This window comes from Haplochromis burtoni, unplaced genomic scaffold (assembly GCF_018398535.1).
Source record: "Haplochromis burtoni strain Fernald_Lab_line unplaced genomic scaffold, NCSU_Asbu1 Contig_113, whole genome shotgun sequence".
Classification (NCBI taxonomy): domain Eukaryota; kingdom Metazoa; phylum Chordata; class Actinopteri; order Cichliformes; family Cichlidae; genus Haplochromis; species Haplochromis burtoni.
Window position 1 is genome coordinate 1,070,930 of NW_024582474.1, and position 22,018 is coordinate 1,092,947.

Consider the following 22,018-nt stretch of genomic DNA (forward strand, 5'->3'; position numbering starts at 1 on the left):
GTCTAAAACCTAAAATGGTCATAGCTGCATGAAAATCTAGACGTGAACAGGTTTGTAATTTTATATTAACGGGTTTTGAGTTTTCTGTTGGTAAAATAATGTGCTAAGGATGAAAAACACAGCACTCCTTAATTGTTGCTGCTGTTGTTATTACAGTCAGGTGATGGCAAGAAAATTAATAAATCTCATTAATTCATGTGAATGTAAACTGTGTTCCAAATTATTATGCAAATTGTATTTAAGTGTTATGAAGATAACATAAAGCAGAGATGTGTTTCTGTTAGAGGAGTTAACCTGTGGAATAGTTATGACAGTGATTTAAAAAGGTGTAGTTCATTTTCCTTGTTTAAAAACATGTTTAAAAATAGAGTAATAGAAAAATATATAAATCAAGAATGAAAAGAGCAAAAAGGAGAAAAAAAAACAACCTCTTGATTCTTTTGCTTTGATGTAGTTACTTATCTAAGGTGGAAAGTTTTTTTTTTCTTTGTTTTTTTGTTTGTTTGTTTGTTTGTTTGGTTTTTGCTTTGTTTTATTATTTTCTTCAAGCCCTGTGTACAGGAGCTGCATACAAAAAGATATTTTGTGAAAAGGGTTGGCGTAATAAGCAAATGCTTCAGCCAATACCTTTTGATTAGCCTTGTCTCATGCTTTCTTTCTTTATGGTAGATTTTTGTTCTGTTTTCACTGTTTGTTTGTTTGTTTTTTCACTGTTTTCACTGAGATTTGAATTTGAATGCTAATCAATAAAATCAAATCAAATCAAATTAAAAATGTTATTTTTCAATTACACTCATGGATGGCATTGTGTCTCAGGGCTCTTTGGATTACTAAAATCAATCTCGGACACCTGTGATAATTAGCTTGGCAGGTGAGCCCAATGAAATGAGAAACTACTAAAGAAGGATGTTCCACTTATTGTACTGTTAAGAGATTTGTGGCTGAGTCACAGCAACATGGGTCGTGCAGATAAAGGCACAATGAGGAAGGTTTCTGCCAGACAAATACATCATGATTAGAGAGCAGCTGCTAAAAGGCCATTACAAAGCAGCAAACAGATATTTGAAGCTGCTGGTGCCTCTGGAGCCCTGCGAACATCAAGGTGTAGGACCCTCCAGAGGCTTGCAGTTATGCATAAACCTTCTACTCGGCCACCCCTAACCAGTGCTCACAAGCAGAAACGGCTGCAGTGGGCCCAGAACTACATGAAGAACAGTTTTCAAACAGTCTTGTTCACTGATGAGTGCTGTGCAACCCTGGATGGTCCAGATGGAAGAGTAGTGGATGGTTGTTGGATGGCCACCATGTCCCAACAAGGCTGTGATGTCAGTAATTACGTGGTGGAGTCATGTTTTCGGCCGGAATCATGTGGATTCCAAGCTGGTCAGCCCCTTTAGGCTCCCTGAAGGTGTGAAATTGACCTCTGCAAAGTATGTGGACTTTCTGACCGACCACTTTCTTCCATGGTACAATATAAAAGACCGTTCTTTCTGCAACAAAATCATCATGCATGAGGATGCTGCAAGGAATACTATCTCATGCTGCAAGGAATACCTCTGCATCATTGGCTGCTATTGGCATAAAAGGAGAAAAACTCATGGTGTGGCCCCCATCCTCCCCTGACCTCAATCCTATTGAGAACCTTTGGAGCATTCTCAAGCAAAAGATCTATGAGGGTGGGAGGCAGTTCACATCCAAACAAGAGCTCTGGGAGGCTATTCTGACATCCTGCAAAGACATTCAAGCAGAAACTCTCCAAAAAACGTACAAGTTCCATGGATGCAAGAATTGCGAAACTGCTATCAAATAAAGGGTCCTATGTTAATATGTAACTTGACCTCTTAAGATGTTTTTGATTGAAAAAGCTTTTGATTTCAGTAAATATGATCTCCTAATGCTGCAAATTTAACAAATTACCATTTTCAGTTCTTTACAACCTATGAAATGTTTTGAAACATCTGCTGTGCATCATAATTTGTGCATTTTAAGTGTGTTATTTTTGAAAAACATACCGTTTTCACTGGGATGTTTGTTCAGTAACATTCCAATTATACTCTAATGCTTGATGACTCGAAAATTATGCTGACTGTCACTTGGATCGACTATTTAGGAAAATCAGAGAAAAATGTCATTTGCATAATAATTTGGAACCGCGGTGTAAATGTGCGCCAGAGCTTTGCTTCTTTTGTACATGGTCATTGCAGTCAGGCGAAAGGCTGAGGCACTCAGCCTCATTGGAAGGGGTGGTTTCAGGCGTGTTGCTGTCAGTGGTACAGGCGCAATGGAGGGGGAGAGAGCGCGAGAGAGAAAGCGGGAGGGGGGACGGAGCACGGGTTGCGGCGACATACGTGTGGATGTTGCAGCACGGTAACGCAGCAATCTACCGAGTAGGGAGGAGGAGGAAAAAAATCTAAAGATTCTGACCAATAAGGAGCAGCTTTGCCTTTTGCACATGTTCGATGTCGTCACTGAGAAACCACTATCACACTCCCTCGTGTCACGTCCCTAACAGAAAATGGATAAGCACAAGCTGGGAATCCGAACTGATGCGGTAAGATGCAGCTTTTGATTTACGGTATCGCGCTGTCCACTATTATGCACGCAGGCACGTTTGGATCGTCTCCCCCTCGCAAATCTCTGCTTAATTTCACAACACTGCGACGGTAATACGGGCCGAACAACATGCAGACCGTACACCTTGTTCTCGGATCTATGGTCTAATAATTAAACTGCTTGTAATCACTCGAAGCTCGCAGAGCATTGCATGTTCTGAGCATAGATGGGGTATTGGTTCTTTGTATTATTCAGTTGGCCACTTTTTTTTGTGCTTTCTGCTGGCTGACGATAGGCTAATGTGTTCCCATCATCGAACACTGACATCATCCTCTTAAGGATTCAGGCTCCAGGCAGCAGCAGGAGCTGCAGGATGTGCTGCAGCAATCAGGATAGTAGCCTGCGCAGTATTAGCTACCCCAGCGGTCCCATGCGACGTTTATTCACGCTTGATTCACGGCTCTGAGACGAGAGTTCATTTTATTAAAAAAAATGCTAGTGCTAGCCCTCAGCACTATGTATGCCCTCATACACAGACGTCAAAAATACTGGCAAATGCCTATCATTGCACCCATCAATACCCATCATTGCTTTATTGCCTCCCATATTAATTGGTCCATTATCAAATGGTCAATACAAACTAATAATTTTACCACTTTTGACCAGTAAAGTCAGATTTCTGCTGTAATGCAATAGGGTTGGCATGTGGCCACAGAGAGGCCACATACAGAGGTGTCTAAGAAGAACAATAGACATATTGTGAGGAAACTGCAGCAAAAAACATTGATCCAGCACACTGTCAGTCATCTACACACATCACCTGTCTGCCAGTGGATGCAGGAAAGTAAGAAGAAAAGGGCATTTGTAGAGGTGAGGAATCAGCTTGCTTGTAATAGTTCAGTTATGGGGCTGACACACAAGATACCAGAGACTGCTCCACCTGGATTGAGAACAAGTAAAGAGATGGAGCCTTCAAGTCTGCTGTACAGTGTGTCTTGGGTTAAACTTTGGTCTTGAAATTTCATATGTTCGTCAAAACAAAACACTCTAAATGGTAAATGGCCTGCATTTGTATAGCGCTTTTCTAGTCCATAGGACCCCAAAGCGCTTTACACTACATTCAGTCATTCACCCATTCACACACTGGCGATAGCAAGCTACATTGTAGCCACAGCTGCCCTGGGGCGCACTGACAGAGGCGAGGCTGCCGGACACAGGCGCCACCGGGCCCTCTGACCACCACCAGTAGGTAAACATGGGGTTAGTATCTTGCCCAAGGATATTTGGCATGCAGCCAGGATGCTCTATACACAATCCAAACAGAGAATGAATGAACCACACATCCAGCTGTCATATAAGTTTGTCCTAGTTACTTTTATTTTGTTTCAGTTTGGGAGGGGATGAAGTTAGATTTTTGCTTTTCATTAGGGCTATGCCATATCATGTTGTCCGTGGACTAAAATTTTACTTGATATAAAAATGTTATATTAGGATGTCATTGCTATTGCCTTTCCCTCGTACATGCAACAACAAGACAAGCTGAGATATGTCTTTTTGTGTGATGATTTAGTATCTAAAAGAGAATCATAACTGAACATGCATATGGTGAAAGCCCTGAAATCTTCTACTATGAATTTTACGTGTAATTGATATAGTATTTGGTTTAGCATTATCTTGCTGAAATACACAATTCCTTCCCTGCAAAAGATGTTGTCTGGATACGAGCATACACTAACAGTCAAAAATTTGGATACACCTTTTCATTTAATGTTTTTTTCTTTAATTAAATGACTATTTACATTTTAGATTATCACTGAAGGCATCAAAACTGTGAAGAAGCACATATGGAATTATGTAGTAAACAAAAAAGTGTGAAATAACTTAAAACATGTTTTGTATTTTATATTATTCAAAACAGCCACTCTTTGCCTTGATTACTGCTTTGCACACTCTAACATTCTCTCAATGTCCTTCATGAAATGGTTTTCCAAGATCTTGTTGGCTGTTTTCTGTGGTCCATCACCTCCCAAACCTTCTCGATTAGGTTTAGGTCAGATGACTGTGGAGGTCAGGCCATCTGATGCAGCATTCCACCACTCTCCCTCATGGTCAAATAGCCCTTACACAGGCTGGAGGTGTGTTTGGGATGGGATGGCACGCTGCTGCAGGATGCTGTGGTAGCCATGCTGGTTCAGTGTCCCTTCGGTGTTGAATAAATTCCCCAACAGTGTCACCACCAAAGCACCCCTACACCATCACACCTCATCCTTCATACTTAATGACAGGAACTATGCATGTAGAGACCAAAGACACAAAGACACTGCGGGTAGAACCAAAGATCTCAAATTTGGACTCATCAGACCAAAGCACAGATTTTCACTGGTCTAATGTCCATTCCTTGTGTTTCTTGGCCCAAACAAATCCCTTCTGCTTGTTGCTTTTCCTTGGTATTGGTTCTTTAGCAAGCATTAAATTATCATGATAAGTGTGTTATTTTAAAAAGATCACTGGGAGATGTTTTCAAAAGATCAATTTTTCCCAGGAACAACGGGCTTATATTTTGAAGCCTGTTACAGTATATAATTTTTTGCTGTTGCTGTAATTTCTTACTGCTGTATAAAGTATATGCCATATTCTCACTGTTATGTTTCCATCTTATTTTTTACCATGAAATATTTCATCTGTTCCCAATGTCATCTTTTGGTCAGATCTGTCCATTTGAATATTTAATATGAAAGTAGTAGTTTTTACTGAACCAAAAACTGTGTTAGGCGTTGGAATAACTGAAAAACTTTGATGAAGGAGTTTCACACACAGCCTCCCATATACTGCTCCTGAACAGAATTCCTGTATCAGTTTAAAAGTCTTCTTACCTTCTTCTGTAGTTATAAGTATTTTGGTATATATCTGATATATTTTTTAATACCGCAATAAAAAAAAAATCAAGTACACATGTATAACAACTTCAGTTTTTAATACTGTATTATAATTTAGATTTTCAAGGCTTCCATGCCTCAAACATTTGACAGTACAGAACAAAAAATGTCTAGGTAGTCTAAGTAGCTTGGAAAGAAAAACATCTGGACTTCTTTTAGTTTCTTGAAGATGTTTCACCTCTCATCTGAGAAGCTTCTTCAGTTCTAAGATTGGTGTGGTGGAGTGAGTAGTGGATGTAGAACTGGAACTATGGAAAATGTAGAGATTTAAATCCTACCGTTCATTAGCTCAATCATCATTGAGCTAATGAACGGTAGTTCAATGATGATAGCTCATTGCTTTAAAAGCATCAATATCAGCTCCTCTCTAACAGCATGGTGGGAGTTTCTAAAAATGACTGAGTCTTCATTGATCCCATGGTCTTCGAACACCCATTTGGAACAACCCTGACATACTACAGAACAATGATATGATAAACTTTGCAGATTTGAGTTGTAAACGAATTAAATACTTTGAACAGTTATGAATAATCAAAAAAACAGACTTTATACCGTTTGACAGATTAGCTAAACAATATGGAATTATCAAGAATAGATTTTTAGAATATTAACAAATTAAATCTATAGTAAAAAATAAATTTAAGCCTAATCAAGTCAAATTATAAACACCACCAAGTGTGGTATAATTCCTTAATCTCAAAACCCCCTCAAATTACTGTCTAAAATATACAGGACACTCCTAAATAAATGAATCAATATCACTTCATATTGCGAAATAGGAGGCGGATCTATCAGTCAGCTTGGACAACAACTTCTGACATGTTCTTCTTCAGACATGTTTAAAAACATTTAATTTGATTAGAAATCACAGTCTACAATATAAAATACTACACAGGGTGCACTATACAGGTCAGCGGATGTTCAGGATGGGTTTTACATCTTCTAACAACTGCGCACACTGTCAAGACAATACACCTGACAATTATATCCCCGCTGTCTGCTTCTATCCACTTTTTCAGACATTTTAGCGCAGGATATGCGAAGACTATCAATGTCTGAAATGTAACATTTCAGCCTCCCCTTTGCTTGCTGAGTGACTTAAATGATTTCACTATGGAGATGAACACAGTCCACATGGCTCTCACTGCCTTCTGCAAATCCTAAGCAGACTGTCTGGGGGTTCTCTAGGAGTGGGTTTTTTGGGGGTCTTGACCTGGGGGCTGTAGTGCTGGCTGGGATGGGGCTCTGGTGGCTCTTGGGTGGTGTCTTTATGGTGGCTGCATACAGCAGGGCTCGGGGAGGTCTATGCTGGCAGACATTGCAGTGCGGGTCCGGGCCAGGCTTGGGGACTTGGGGTTCTGTGGGTGCTTTGTTTCCAAGCTGGTGTTCTGGCTAGCCTGGGGGCCTGGTTCCTGGTTGGTGTATCACCGGAGTTGTGCGTGGGTGCATGCAATGGGGCCTGGCACTGACGCGGGGCCTTTGGTGCATTTGTAGAGCTAGGGCCTCTTTAGATGGCGGGGAGGTTGTTACCATCTTTTGCAGGTGGTTTCTGCTCTTGTGGAATACACTCTGCAGGTGTAGTCTGTGAGTTGACTGAATGTTGGGGTGGGTGTAGTTTTCCTCTGCAGTAGGGTCAAATGGGCTATGTGGGCTCTGTGGGCCATGGTAGTGCTGTTGCTGTGAGCCCCGGTCTCGATGGACCTGAGCCCTCTGCCCTTGGTAGATTTGGGGGAACAGGTGTGCCCATGGGGGTCAACGAGAAGGCTGGCTGCAGGGCGGGGGGTACTTTGCCCCCCACCCCTTTCCTCACCTCCTCATCGCTAATTTCTTCCCTCTTCTCACACCCCCATTCGCTGTTTGCTCTCTGGGGCAGGGGGCCAGGAGGAGGTCTGGTTGGTGTCTGGGCTGGTGGACTTCCCTGCTGCTGCGGGACCGGGGCAGTCTGCTAGTCTCCACCCCAGAGTAAAGGGAACCATATCCTTGGTCTGGGGTCAGATTGCCCCTCTGGGCATGTTGGTGCCTGGACCTGGGAGCAGAGTGTGTATTGGGAGTGTGTATACTGCGTTCTGTGCAGAGGTGGGACCAAGTCATTGTTTTGCAAGTCTCAAGTAAGTCTCAAGTCTTTATCCTCAAGTCTCAAGTCAAGTCTCAAGTAATGTCAGGCAAGTCAGAGTCGAGTCTCAAGTCACTGGTGTAAAAGTCCGAGTCAAGTCACAAGTCTGAAATTTTGAATTTCAAGTCCTTTCGAGTCATTAAAAAAAACGAAAAAAAGCATGTTGCAGTTATGCTAAATGTAAATATTAGACCATGTAATTTTTAAATCTGTGTTTTTCTCAACACATGACAAAATAGTGAACTTAGAAAATATACACAAATTGTGAAATTGCACCTCTTTAAAATGCAGCTCAATTAAACCTAGCTCCAAGAATAATTTTCACCGACAGTTCTGAGATAAGCTGCATGTTATTCTTGGATGCGGTTGTAGGACCGGCTTTAAAATCGCATGACAAAAATATCATACACATTAAAAAAAACTGCATCACCAACGTAGCCTGGAAAACATTTGCTAGTTAGATGAAGTCAGCTATCTCATCGTAGCATATTTATATGCATATTTATAATTATACGGTTCTTGGAGTGAGTGCATACACTCATGAAGTTTAGTAACTTCAGGTCACTGCAACAAGCCCAGGTACAGTTTACCGACGGATGGGTGCAGGACCTTGAAATGCACCGTGTAGAACGAAAGACCATCGTACGTATCATAAGTTTACCAGTCTCACAAATCGTCTTCATAAATACACATTTGTTAACCGTTTATTAATAGGACCTTTGAGCTCAACGGTAATTAATTAGTAGTGGAAATAATTTCTGGTACGCGTTACAGAAATGTAGCAGTGACAATAATACTGTATGCTGTAATCGTACTGGGCAATTAGTGATACAAAACAACTGTTTTATCCTGTGAATAAAAGTATATGTTTTTGTCAATGTACCATAATAACAGAAGCGAAACGCAATATTGTGTCAGGACAATTCACTATTTATGCACAATAAACAAAGGAGCATAGCGCGACAATTTCTGTTCAGCGCCAGACTTGCTTGTAACCTATATCACCAATTATGTTAAGAAAAATGACGCATTAACTACAACAGCAGACTGACCTTTGTGGGAATGCTTGGAGCAGACTAACCTGTGAGCTGGAGTGTTCTGGGACGTTATATTTGATCTTTGAATGGCTGCAATCCAGGCCATCCGTCGCCTCTTTGTTACTTCGGAAACATGGCTCGAACAATTTCTCTTCAACGACGTAATCCGATAACAACCGATCTCTTTACCCGTCGGCTTCCCGTGGCTGTCATGCGACCGGCTATTGCAGTTAATAATACAACAGCTTCTTGCCATTTTTTGTGTTTCTTTTTATCGCTGTGTGACTGATTTCAATTGGGTTGCGGTCACGTGGTTCTGATGACGTGCGGAGGCAGCGCGATTTTTGAGTGGAGGGCGGAAGTAAACATGGAGGACACTGTGGAGAGTCAGGAGAGCAGCTATTGTGCAACTTTAGACCCCGTTTCTCGGGAGAGATATAAACAGATAGTTAAAAAATATATCGGACGTGATCCGTATTCTTTGAAAATGTCCGAATACACCACAGAAGTAAAGGATTTGCCTACTATCGAGGCTGTGGATATCACCAACTACTTGGTCCTCCAGACTTCTTACTACACTAGGCAGCAAATGAAAGCTTTCAAGAGTCTGGAGGCGTACAATTTTTTTGTCAGCGGGTGGGTCCACAACCTTGGAACAAAACGTCTCCGTGATGGATACAGTTTGGTGTTTGCAAGGGTGAGTGTTTGTTCTTATATTGCTTTATCTTAAACACGCTAACAGTTAGCGGTAGCGGCTTTAACGTCAACAAACATGCCACATCCTTAGGACTTCGTTAGAGTGACAGTTGTTTGTTTCAAGGTAAACCATTCTCAGAGGTCTAACGAGACACCTCTGAAGACTTGGGTAATTGCAAAGGAGGATGGAGAAGTGATTGCAGCTCATTGCAATTGTATGGCAGGGTTAGTAGCCTAATTAAGTAGGATGTATCAAGTCAATATTAGACTACTAACTTAAAAGCACTAAGTAAACGAGAATTTAACGACAACCTAATGCTAATAAGTTCGTTTGCAAACATAACATTACCTCTGACGAAGTGGTCGCTGCAGACACGGGCATTGGCAGACTCTGCTCCTCCCGACTGTAAACGTAAATTTAAAATCCATTTTTTCCTACGTTTTTCGGTTAGAATTTTCCATTTTTCTCCTCTTCGTTGGGCTATTTTTGGTACCCTAAAATACCGTTTATCAGTTTCTCGGGTCGACCTACTGGAGCATCCGTAAACACAACAGGACATAGGCATTTTGCGTACTGTCTGTCTGTGATTTTGCGCTTATCTTTTTCACTTCCGACCGCCAGTCAAATTTCGCGCTTTACGTCGACGTCACGTCTACGTCAAATGAAACCTAGCTATTGAAAGCCTGCGTGCGCTAGTACCTCTTGCCACGAGTTCCCAGAATCCTTTGCGGTTCTACCCGTGAATGACGTCACATTTTCAATCTCTATATAATATGCATGTTAAATTTTATATTTGGGGTGAAATATCAAGTCTTTTCAAGTAAACCGGTTCAAGTCCAATTCAAGTCCCAGGTCATTGGTGTAAAAGTCCAAGTCAAGTCACAAGTCTTAGAACATTTTTTCAAGTCAAGTCTAAAGTCATAAAATTAATGACTCGAGTCTGACTCGAGTCCAAGTCATGTGACTCGAGTCCACACCTCTGGTTCTGTGTGTCTCAATGTTGGGTGAGTATGTGAGTATGTATTTTTACTAGTGCTGTCAAAATTAACGCGTTAACGCAAATTAATCTGCCATCACGGTAAACACGATTAAAATATTTAACACAATTGACGCATCTAGAGTGCAGAATTACTCAAAATACCTGAACTGTTTCTGTCAATGCATTTCGAGCAGTTTGTTGACTGATTCTGATTCTTATATAGCGCTTTTCTAATCTCCTGGAGTACTCAAAGCGCTCTATACAACACGCCGCATTCATCCGTACACACCCGTTCACACAAGCACTGTTGTCTATGCTTTGTCAGTGCTTTCTAACTAACATACATTCATACGCATTCGCTCTCCAATGGATGCATTGGAGAGCAGGTGGGGGTTAGTGTCTTGCCCGAGGATTTTTGGCATGGAGGAACAAGGAATCGAACCACCAAGGAACTTTACTATAAAAGGAGTCCAAAATGACCCAGACTGGTGTGGCAGTTCCTGAGGTTTTTCCAGGTGGAGCTTTTAGCAACTCCATTGATGATTTTTTTTAAAGTAATGTAGTAGCAATATACACAACAGATAGATTAAAGACACTGCAGTGTGCTGAAAGTTCACAGGCTCTCTGTGACAGTGCCTGTTGAGGTGGTAACCAACAAACCAGAGGTGAATGGAGCCATCTACCTCCTTAAGGCCTTACTTGTTGTAGGGCTGTCTTGGTTGATATCACGTGGAAATCTGGAGCAGAACCTTTTGTTTGGGAAACCAGGGTGGTGATTCCTGTCTTTAAGAAGGGGGATCACCAACAGTGTTCCAACTATAGGGGCATCACACTACTCAGCCTCCCTAAGAAGGTCAATGCCAAGGTACTAGAAAGGAGACTTTGTCCTATTGGAACATCAGCTTCAGTGGTCTTTTTCCTGGTAGTAGAACACTGGACCAGCTCTTTTTCCTCTTGAGGATATTTGAGTCTGCAGAGAGTTCTCCCAACCAGTCTACATGTGCTTTGTGAACCTGAAAGCATAAAACACATCCTTCAGGGTACAGAGTATTTACTACAAGCCATTCAGCCACGGTGCAACTGTCGTGAGAGCTTGGTCCACATTGCTGGCAATAAGTTGTACTTGTTCCCGACTGGTCTCAGCAGCATTAGTAGTTCAAAACCATGTAATGTTATGCCTGTCTGTTTCAACAGTTGTTTATTCTTTCTGCTTATGACTTGACTGGGTGTTCCTGGAAAACCTCCTGATTACTAGGTGACCTGTTCTACCTACTGAGCTACAGCAGCCCCAATTAAATGACGATTAAATGATGGCTATCCGCGCCCCTAGCACTGTCCCAGGTGAGGATGCTGCCCCATCCTCTTCTGCAGCCGAGCTACAAGTCACCTCCACCTCACCTCTAAGTTTAACCAGCTTAAGTTTAAGAACCCTACCATCATTAGTCTACTTCTTAAACCATGCAAAGATAGATGACTAATGACTACCATCCAGCTACTGCCCAATGTCACACATAAATCTAGACCACAGAATACTTTGCAAAGCCCTTGCAAGAAGATTAAGAAAAAAATCACTCCATTTATAATACACCCTGACTAAACAGGTTTTATCAGGAGCAGATACTCAGCCACTAACACATGCAAACTAATAAATGTAATAGATTATTGCTTACTTTGGAGCTTTGGAAAGTAAGATCAATCTACAAATGGGCACCAGACAGGGCTATCCACTCTGCCACTTCCTTTTTTTGTCATTTTCATTGAGTCATTATCAGCAGCAGTCCGACACAAATGTAAATATTAAAAGAAAATACAAACCGTAAGATAAGCTTATATGCTGATGATGTATTATTTGTCCTTGGTAACACACAAACCTATCTTCTGAGGACAATCACATTAATAGAAAAGTATTCATCTATATCAAACCGTACTCCATCAAATGGAGCAAATCAACAGTTGCCTCTGAATTTTAATTTTTAGAACACCTCCACTGTGTCACTATAGTCAGGTAACATTTAGATATTTAGGTATAATTATTTTTCTCCCAGGGTCTCGGATATGGTACAGTTGAACCATATTCCTCTACTACATGTTGGAAAACTTTACCTATATTTCTCATGGGAAGAATTTCCACAAATAAGTCTTAAAACTCTACAAAAGCCAAAACACAATGGTGGTGTAGAAATACCAAATTTCCGTTGCATGTTATTCAAGATAGAAACTCTGTTTCATTTCAGAAATTCATCAGCAAAAGTAAGTTTCTTGAATATCAGGAATTGAAATCCATCAAACAGGAAAGATTTAATCCCAATGAACTGAACTTGATTATGAATTATTACATTCCTGTACCTAGGACGGGGCGATATATCAAGTTTTTAAATATATCAATATATTTTTATATGAGATAAGAGATAAGAGATGTGACAATATCGTTTATATCGATATAGTGGAACCGCAAGTTTGCCTCTCTTTCATCCACTTTTGTCTCTACGCTGCGTTACTCAGCCTCGCCTCTCTCCTTCACTGAACACAACTCCCCCTCCCCCATCGCTTCACCTGCAGGTAACGACAAGATGGACACAGCAGCTATCAAAGAGCAGCTGGTCGGTAAAAAGAAAACATTTGGAGATTACTATTTTAGTGCTGCAGCGTTACTCTCGTTAAAATGACGTTAACTCCATAACTGTATTAACGCGGCAAATCTCCGTTAATGAGTTACCGTGGATCGCCCCGTGCATGGGGCTGCACAGTGTCAACGCGTTAGTGTTGCGGTTAGTGGTTACGTCATTAACATGTTGACGCCGTGCAGCTAGCACTACTAGTATTTTCACTATTTACAACAGCGCCATAAAGTGCAAAATGAAGATGGTGTGAAGAGTGCTGTATCCCAGACCGCGAAGTCTCCCAGCCTCCTGCCCCGAAACAAACTACCTTACAAAACTCGTGTACCGTATTTTTTGAACTATAACCTTACACTAAAATCCTTTCATTTTCTCAAAAATCGACAGTGTGCCTTATGTATGAATTCTGGTTGTGCTTACTGACTGCAAACCGATTTTATGTGGTAGCAATCTGTCAAAAATGCTTTAGTACGACTTTGGTAAGCTACGAAGCCGCACCGCTTGATGGATTGTTGGAGCATTATGGCTACCATAGTCTGGAGCCTCACAGAGTAATGCATACCTTCTTCAACGTAATATTACTGTGCGTATAAGGACCACAAATGGCACCTGTAAGAGACACGGTTACGAAGCGGATTTAAAACTCAAGGCTGTCAGTCACACAGTAGAACTTGGGAACAGAGCAGCTGCGAAATCTGTCTGGCTTTGTTATTATGCTCAGCGTCTGTTAGCTTACATTTTGACTGCACAATTGTGAGCGTTTTGTTATGCACAAAAACAACATCTGGGACACAGCTTTGACTAAGAACTCTCTTTTTGTTCTTACTTTATGGGTTTAAAAAATTTCGAATTTCGTATATCGCCATCCAGCTAAAGAATATCGAGATATGAATTTTAGGCCATATTGCCCAGCCCTACCTGTACCCCCAAATTGTTATCAAAAATATTATTATTAAAATGATGATTCAATTTCCTTTCCAACCACAAAGTGGGAGCGAAGTCTTTCCATCAATCCAGACCAAAACTTCAAGACACAAATATGCTTACACACCTTCAAAATGACTAAAAGCACCAATTTACAACTTATGCAATACAAAAGTATACATGGAACACACTACACAGGACAAAGGATGCTCCAACTGTGCCTTACAGACTATGCACACACTGAACAGTGAACACAACAGATAACTATATGCACACAACAGATAACTATATGCATGCTATATGATCTTGTGTTCCTGGTCATATAGGTTCTGGCAGAGAACCGCTGAACAGGACCCATCCATATGAGGACCTATCCATATGAATTAGTGTCTATATCCCAACCCCACGTAGTTGTGTAGCTTAGGTGACGTAAGTGAATTTGCTAGGAAAGTAAATACGTCACGTATACATCTTACTTCCTTACACATCACTAATTAAAACTATAATCATGAAAGGATAATTAAAAAAAACAGATTCTGTATAACTCAATATAGAATTTTACGTATAGATCTACTGTTATCATCTTGTTTCTTTTATTTATCTCTGGTCCCCACTGATCAAGTACATTACTTAGTTGGTGATAGTTGTCGACTGTAGTGCCCTCTCCCTGCCTGCATTGCAGGTGGCTGGGGGTGGTCTCTAGGGCTATGGGTGTCTAGCGGATTCCTGGGGCCTGGAGGGGCCTGGAGATGGGTGCTGGCCCCAGGCCGGGTGGCTTGCCTCTTCTTTGCAGGTCCAGGAGCTCAACCTGGGGCTCTGATGCGGGGGTCGCAGATTTTCTGGTTAGGCCCCTGGTTCCATGGGGGCGGTCTGCATTCAATTCAATTCAATTTTATTTTATTTATATAGCGCCAAATCACAACATAAGTCGCCTCAAGGTGCTTCATAGATACAGAGAAAAACCCAACAATCATATGACCCCCTATGAGCAAGCACTTTGGCAACAGTGGGAAGGAAAAACTCCCTTTTAACAGGAAGAAACCTCCGGCAGAACCAGGCTCAGGGAGGGGCGGCCATCTGCTGCGACCGGTTGGGGTGAGAGAAGGAAGACAGGATAAAAGACATGCTGTGGAAGAGAGACAGAGGTTAATAACAGATATGATTCAATGCAGAGAGGTCTGTTAATACATAGTGAGTGAGAAAGGTGACTGGAAAGGAAAAACTCAATGCATCATGGGAATCCCCCGGCAGCCTATGTCTATTGCAGCATAGCTAAGGGAGGATTCAGGGTCACCTGGTCCAGCCCTAACTATATGCTTTAGCAAAAAGGAAAGTTTTAAGCCTAATCTTAAAAGTAGAGATAGTGTCTGTCTCCCGAATCCAAACTGGAAGCTGGTTCCACAGAAGAGGGGCCTGAAAACTGAAGCAGCGGTGCTCTGGTGTACAGAAGAAGAGAGAATAAGAAAAGTGGGCCCAGGACCCATGCAAGCTGTTTGCATGGGTCCCGGGTTCTTCGTGTTATGGGCAGTGGGTGACCTGCTCATCTCGCATCTGTCCCCTCAGTTTTAATAGCACTCTAGTTCTCATACAGTCATACTCACTATTTAGACCCCATACTGGTTGGCTGGTGATCTGGGGCCAGGCTGGCTGCATTCCAGTGTTGGCTCTGGGAGGGCATGTGTTCGTATGCATTTTGGAGGGTCGGGTCGATGTGGATAGATATGTGTCTTTGTGCATTGTGTGTGTGTGTGTGTGTGTGTGTGTGTGTGTGTGTGTGTGTGTGTGTGTGTGTGTGTGTGTACAGCTAGGCATGGGTCTGGGGATTGCTAAGTTTTAGTCAATGTGGGAAATTCGATTGAAGATAACGGGGGCCCCCTCCCTGCTGCCCCCAACTGATTGTTGCCACCCTCAATATCTTATTAGTTAAGTAGTTGCCTAAGTGGCATCTCACTAGCTGCATCAGTGTCAGCAGCAACTCTATTCCAAGTTGTTCACAAGGAAAGTTCATCTTGAAATGGAGAAAAAATTTGATGACCTTTTTCAATTCCATGATTTAGAGCGGTACAATTTTGCTCGACTAAATTTGTAGTACTGATCTTGTTTTGATCTACAACAGTCCTAGAAGGCTGAATAGTTTGCAGAATTTAATATAAATTTTCGTTATTAATGTTTGTACAAAATGTGACTGAAATTCTTTGTTTTTCTCCAGGCAACATCAACATTAAAGCAACTTGATGGAGAAAACTAGAGGAATCCCTTTAAGATGACACGCACAGACCCACCTGACATACTGGTATCAACGGTGCATCAAGATATAAAAGTGATCCCCATTTCTTCACTCTATAAGTCCTTACAATCTTCCAAACAATGTGATAGTATAAATTCCAACACACTGGAGGACGGTAAAAGCAAAGACAATAAGAGACACTGCCGTACCTTTGACTATAAGTCACTGGAGTACCCCAAATCACACAAATATCCTATGGATTCTCCATACAGGAAAGGAGATAGGCAGGCATCCAACCAAGATGTTGCCTGGAATGTGTTGGGCCACCGGCAGAGGTACCGTTTTTCTGCTCCTGACATTTTTAGTCACAGGTTGACTCCTCAGCCAGTGACAACAGATATGGCCAGTGAGGTAATTGTCCCTGAACAAAAACGAAGGACCAGGTCAAAAAGTGCACCTCGAGTCCAGACAACTTTCACTGCCGTGTCTCTTGAAGGATCATCATCTTCAGGAAGGAAGGGCAGAGAGTTCCAAAGGGATTATAGAGACTCCCGTCGGAGACCAGAAGTATCACCACATAGGGAACCCTCCTATGCAGCAACCAGGGCTCATATGCAAGAAGTACATCCCATTAAGTTGCAGCCACAAATGGGTGACAGTAGTCGATATTCTCCTCACTACACTGCTGATAATTTTGAGGATGAAGGTCTGGATAAACCAGCAACTAGCCCTCATGTCAGGTGTCGGGTTGACATCAAGCCTGATGATGCAACATTACATCATTCAGGACGGAAAAATGCCACACCTCAAATGGACATACCCTGGCAGAGACACCACAGTGCAGGGACTAGGAGCCTGACTGTGCCACGTCATTTCTCATATTCTAGAACGCCTACTCCCACTGACTCATTTGTTACAGAAAGTCGACAAAGTTATCAATATTCCCGTAGCATGCCAAGTAGTTATGTACAACCTATGGAGATTTCCTTGCAGAGGATGCCTTCATCAGGTGATTTCTATGGCAGAGAACGCAGAGCTCACTCTAGTCCTAATGTGCCAACTAAGTTCTTTTATGCAGATGACCCAGGGGGATATGTTACTACTGCTCCTCCTCAACCAAGTTCTTACTTTCATGATGAACGTTACACACCTGGACAAGCATATACTCCAAAAGTCCAATTTGTGCAAGATCCAAGAACTCGAATAGTGCATGCTGTAGCTACAAGACCATATTATTCTGAAATGGAGCCCTATTCATACTCTATGAAGACAGGGTATCCCAAACCCTATGCAGCAAATGAACCATGGCCATATATCATACAGACACCTCCAACAAGAATATTTTATGGGGATGATCCAAGGTCTTATCAAATTCAAACTGCTCCACCTAGGTTTTATTATTCCAGTGAGATGTATGCAATGCCACCAGAGCACCATGTCCCAGCTAGGGCATATTACACTGAAGGCAGAAGACATGCTAGAGTAATGCATTCACAAACAGATGACTGGTATGGCTCAGATGCATCTGGTTACACCACCAATCCTCCCTCTCATGCATCTCAAGTCACTCCAACAAGAGTACAACAAGAGCCTGCACTGACTCCGTGGTATACCAACCCATGTGTTGAACCTCAAAGATTTGGTACAGATTCCAAATCTTACTCAAGGTCTTGGGACAATATTCTGAACTCACGTGTGGAAAGAGAACAGCCTCTTCCTGTACAGCGAGGTCAGAGTTATGATGATCTTCTTGACTCCAGAAAGCCCGAGAGATCTGCTGGTGAAAAACCACAACCAGTGGTTGTTAATCTCTCTAGTTCACCAAGACGCTATGCAGCCTTGTCAATGTCTGACAACTCACTGATTGACAAAAGCCCAACAGAGATATCAAAGAGCAGCTCCAGTAAACTCTGGTTTGTCACCCCTGAAATAACAATCACAGATAATGACATTCGATCAAGTAGCCTTAATAAGGCTGAAGGACGATCTGCCAGTTGGGACATTCTTGATACCAGAAGCACAGAGAGTCCAGAAATGATTCATCGGGACTTTGAAAGCTCAGCCAAAGAGAAGACACATGACAATGCTTCACTTCAGCAAAGTCTTGAACAACTTGATGAACTTCTGGCTGATCTTGTGACTGACTATAAGCCACCCAGCAGAAGGGCAAGTGAAGACATTCTGGACCAACTAAAGAAGTTAATTGATGAGGAAGAAGCAGTGTCTTTGTCCAGAAAGAGTTCAAAGACAGGCACAGAAGAAGCAGCTCCTCTGGACAAACAACCCACCTCGATCCGAATGAATCCTGATGCTTTTCGAGATATAGATGGGGCAAGTGATGTAATGAAGAGTGCAGACGAGTGTTCCCCTGATCAGAGCCCAGATGAGGATGATACAATGATGTGCTCTAACAACAAATGCCGGAGGACAGAAACCCTATTCAATGCCTGCCTTTATTTTAAATCCTGCCATAGCTGTTACACCTATTACTGCTCTCGAAATTGTCGCAGGGAGGACTGGGATATTCATAAAGAAAGCTGCCTGTATGGAAGAATTGGTAGCACTTGCCGTCATATCATCAAACACTGTCGGGAGACTGTTGAAGTCCACAAAGCCTTCTCCCGTATTGCCAAAGTTGGCTACCTTTCTCGAGGTAGAGGAGTTCTCTTCCTTGGTTTTCCTAACCCTTTGTCATCTAGTAACTTCTTGCAGTATGGTCTGGATAGTTTACTTATGTCTCCTACATATTTGTCCCTTCGAGAGCTTGAAAGCTTCAAAGACAACCTAGGGGAGTACTGTAAAGAACTGCAGGAAGCTGGTAAAGAGTATGACCCAAACGAATGTTTCATCTTAAATGTATCCATTGCTGTAGGTGAGCAGTTGCCTGAAGGGCCATCACCAAGGAACCAAGCTCCAACTGTCAGAAAATATGCAAAAGTAGCATTGGCTTCGTTTAGCCCAGAGAGAAAGGTTCACAAGCAAGAGAGTGACATGGAAACACTGATCCTTACTCCACCCCCAGGAACAGCAGATCTCGACAAAGAGGGAGAAGAAGGCCGGAAGGCCAGAGAAATTTGTTTCATTAATATACAACGAGAGTTAAGGATTCGAGGGGTTTTCTTACGCCACGAATACCCACAAGTGTATCAGCAGCTCTGTGAGTTTGTGGAAAGTAACAGAAGATTCACTCCTACTACAATCTATCCTATTGATAAGAGGACTGGTAAACAGTTTATGTGCATGATTATGGCTGCTTCAGAGCCCAGGACGTTGGATTGGATAGGCACCCCACATCTCCTTGATGACATTATTTAAGTGCACCTTTAGTTGTAAATATATATGTATAGAAATACATATATATTGTTATACATATTTATATATCCACTCAATAACAAAACATTTGTAGATAACTATTTTGTTATCAAAATAATATATATATTCATGTTTACTTCGTCAGTATTAATCTTTATCAGAATACTTCCTGTCAGGTGCAGAATGAGTAAAATACATTTTTTACATTTTTTTAACATACCTTTTATCAGCCACACTTAATTTAAATAAAATTTAATTATTAGTATGCTGATCATTTATGATACATTTTCTTTTGCTAAGGTGTGCACAAAGGAAAATTCTGGTGTTTTCATTTTATTTAAATTAACAAGTTCTGTATATTCTTTGAATTATAGCCTCTTTAAATGATTGTCCGTTTCTGTGAGTGAATACCATGCTGAAAAAATGAAATTTATTTATAATTTTCGTAACTATATAACTTTCCTATGCAAGGTTATTTCACAAATTAACTACAGAAATTGTAGTTTCTCTTATTATATTATATTATATTATATTATATTATATTATATTATTTTATATTATATTATATGTAAAAAAAATAGCTGCAACTGAGCTAAAATATAAAAAAATTTAATGGAAGCATAAATACTCATAATAAGACAACTCTGAAGTGAGATTTAAAACAAAAACTGATGTATGTATGCTGCTTTGGTAGGAATACTACACTTACAAAAACACTATTTTCCTCTTTCCCGAGACAGTACTTTGGAGAGTGGCTCAATTCAGTAGTTGTTCATGGGTGCTTTGCAAAATCAGCTGAGCAGTATTGGGCTTGAGTTACATTTTAATGGATATTGGAATGGTGCCAGCTATCAGCCACACTGTGTGTTGGCCTGTACTGTTTAGTTTTAAGCACTGTGAATAGTGAGTGTTATCTACTACAACAAAAATAAGCAAACAAAACCATGCACATACAAAATGGTCTGATATCGATAAATTATGTATTTTTTAGATATATTAATAAATGAAACTATATGAGTAAACAGCAGGAGCAGGTTATTGTTCTTAGAGCAAGGTGAGCCAGAGTAGTAGCTATATGATACATACATGTTTAAAGGAGACATTAGCTGTGTATTTGTGCTGCACTAGTTTTAATTCATCTGTGTCTTACACCCTCCTATTTTGGTTTTAGCAAACTGGAATCATTACATATTACTCATTGTTTTCAGAAGTTTTAGAAATATTTCTTAATGAAACCATTTCACATAGAAAGTGGCTTGTGCACTGATTGCTAGGTTGAGCGAATGGCTCAAAATTTGTGCTGTGCTGTGCTTGGGTCTGTACTACAAAATTATTATTTTGCAACCACTTGTGATCTTTATGTGTAATGTGTAACCTTTCCCCATCATTCTGTGTTTTCTTTTGGTTGTACAAATTTCCATTACACCGCATGCAGAAGTGCTCCACAGCTGCCACGCTTGCACTGCATTTTTCTTGACGCAATGGTAATCTGTTCTTGCACGATGCAAGCTATCGAAAAGAATGCGTTCCAGAGCGCAAAGGTGCTACTGTCACCTGGTGTGTGAAAGACACTTCAACCATGTTGGTTCATTATTTGTAAGCGTAGAACATTTCTCGACTTTGCTTTTGTAGTATCTAAATCTCAAATGCCTGCCAGCACAGTGATTACATTTTTAAATCAGTTTTAAAGAATCAGTCATGTGTTGCAGCAATTTGAAAATTGTTCAGCCAAGCCCTTTTTTGACCTGTGTATTTGAAAAAGTCATGACTCTGTCAGTTAGCTAGTGCTCAAAAGTCAGCCCAGCCTTTAATCATTCCTTGACATTTCAGTTTTTCCCTTGTGATATCACCTTTCCTTACATTTTGTAATACAAAGTACAATGAAACTTGAAGCACATATATTCGAAAGTCAATTTTATTTATAGGATGTGCTGTATAGATTCAGTAAAAAGTTGCTGGCTGCATGTGATTCTGTTTTCTATGCCCTGATATCATTTTAAAATGACATAAATGATAGTAACTTGCTTGATGAATGGATTTGTCAAAACTATCCTAAGAAAAATAGGAATTTCCCATTTTTGTCATTTAAGTTAAAATAATATATTAAAGCAATGAAGAAGAGACCTCACTAAAAAGTCTAGAAAACTCTGTAGTCTTGTATTTTTTATACTTTCAATGTGAGTGTCTGAGTGTGTCAATTTATAAATCATATATAATAAATGGAATGGGAACTGCTGTCTAGCTGTTCATGTGATTATTATAATATTGTTTTAGATTCCCAGTAAAGCACCTTGTAACAGATTTGTGTCTTAAAAAGTGCTATATAAATAAATTTCACTTACTTACCTGCTATGTTTAGCAAGGTCAGACTGTCAAGTTCTTAATTTTTCTTCAAAAGAGGGATACATATACATACACAATACTGTGCAAAAGTCTTGACCCCTTGTCACTTCATATTTTTCTTCCAAGAAGGCATCAAAAAAAATCTACTAGTTGATCAATCTGAACGGTCTCAGTGGGAAAGGTGGCTGCCAAGAAGCCATTCTTAAAGAAGGGAAACAGGGAGAAATTCCTGGTGTAAGAACTGAACTGAAAATCAGAGGCAACAGGTCTGATTAGAGT

General features: G+C 40.9%; 1 protein-coding gene across 1 annotated transcript; it reads left to right on the forward strand.

The window, feature by feature from the left end:
* The first annotated feature begins 2,292 nt into the window (after positions 1-2,292).
* On the forward strand, positions 2,293-21,630 carry ajm1 (apical junction component 1 homolog). Its single transcript, XM_005928990.3, has 2 exons — positions 2,293-2,551; positions 16,067-21,630. The coding sequence occupies exon 2, from the start codon at positions 16,121-16,123 to the stop codon at positions 19,397-19,399; it is 3,279 nt and encodes a 1,092-aa protein (XP_005929052.1). The 5' UTR covers positions 2,293-2,551; positions 16,067-16,120; the 3' UTR covers positions 19,400-21,630.
* Positions 21,631-22,018: the final 388 nt, after the last annotated feature.